The 877-nt window shown below is 62.5% G+C and overlaps 1 protein-coding gene across 1 annotated transcript in view; it reads left to right on the top strand.

Annotated features, from left to right (window-relative positions):
- The window catches only part of HOXC11 (homeobox C11), a 2,558-nt gene extending 1,950 nt beyond the window's left edge, over positions 1-608 (top strand). The window contains exon 2 of the mRNA XM_004692680.2: positions 127-608. Within this exon, the coding sequence (XP_004692737.1) occupies positions 127-359 (233 nt within the window). The 3' untranslated portion in view covers positions 360-608. The remainder of the gene's footprint in view (positions 1-126) is intronic.
- Positions 609-877: the final 269 nt, after the last annotated feature.

The raw sequence follows: 877 nt of genomic DNA, 5'->3' as shown, positions 1-877 counted from the left end.
CCCGCGGGAGGGCTGCCGGCGGAGGGGCTGGGAGAAGGGCCGCGGAGCGCTCGGCGGGCAGGGGTCGGCCGCTCTCACGTGTCTCTCTCCCCCTCTCCTCGCACTTGCCTCTCCCCTCCCCTCCAGACGCCCCCCGCACCCGCAAGAAGCGCTGTCCTTATTCGAAATTCCAGATCCGGGAACTGGAGCGAGAGTTTTTCTTCAACGTGTATATCAACAAAGAGAAGCGGCTGCAGCTGTCCCGGATGCTGAACCTGACTGACCGACAAGTGAAAATTTGGTTTCAGAACAGAAGGATGAAAGAAAAAAAACTAAGCAGAGACCGGCTGCAGTATTTTTCGGGAAACCCTCTGTTGTAACCGCAGACCGGGCCCTTCTGGGGGAGGGGGGAGACGGGGAGATTATTTTATTTTATTTTATTTTTTAATTTTCCAACTCGCCTGCTTTGGGCGAGTGGAAACTGGACTATGGCCAGGCTGGCCCCCAGGCCGCGGCCGCACTTCTCCTCCGAGTCTTTCACCTTCCGCCGGACTCTGCCGCAGGGGGACGGGAACCCGGCCTGGAAGGGGGCGAGGGAAGTGCCTGGCCCACGGCGAGTGGACGCCGTTGGCCCCAGGCCGCCCAGACTCTTTATTTAAAAGGAAACACACCTCGCGACTGCGTCTCGCTGCTCGGGTTGGCGGGGGAGGGGCGGGCGTCGTGGGCGCCCGAGCCGGACGATCTCGGACCTGCGAGCCAGCCTCGGCCCCCGGTGGAAAGACCTGCTAAGACCCGGTTTCCGCGAGGGGAGACGTCTCGGGCTCCCCGCCCTGCCCCACCTCGCCCCGCTGCTGGGGGGGGAGGGGCAGCTAAATGTGATCCTGCCTTGCTGTGAAGT

Source organism: Condylura cristata, unplaced genomic scaffold (genome assembly GCF_000260355.1).
Source record: "Condylura cristata isolate star-nosed mole 26May11 unplaced genomic scaffold, ConCri1.0 scaffold00034, whole genome shotgun sequence".
Lineage (NCBI taxonomy): Eukaryota > Metazoa > Chordata > Mammalia > Eulipotyphla > Talpidae > Condylura > Condylura cristata.
This window is presented reverse-complemented; position numbering and strand designations above follow the sequence as displayed.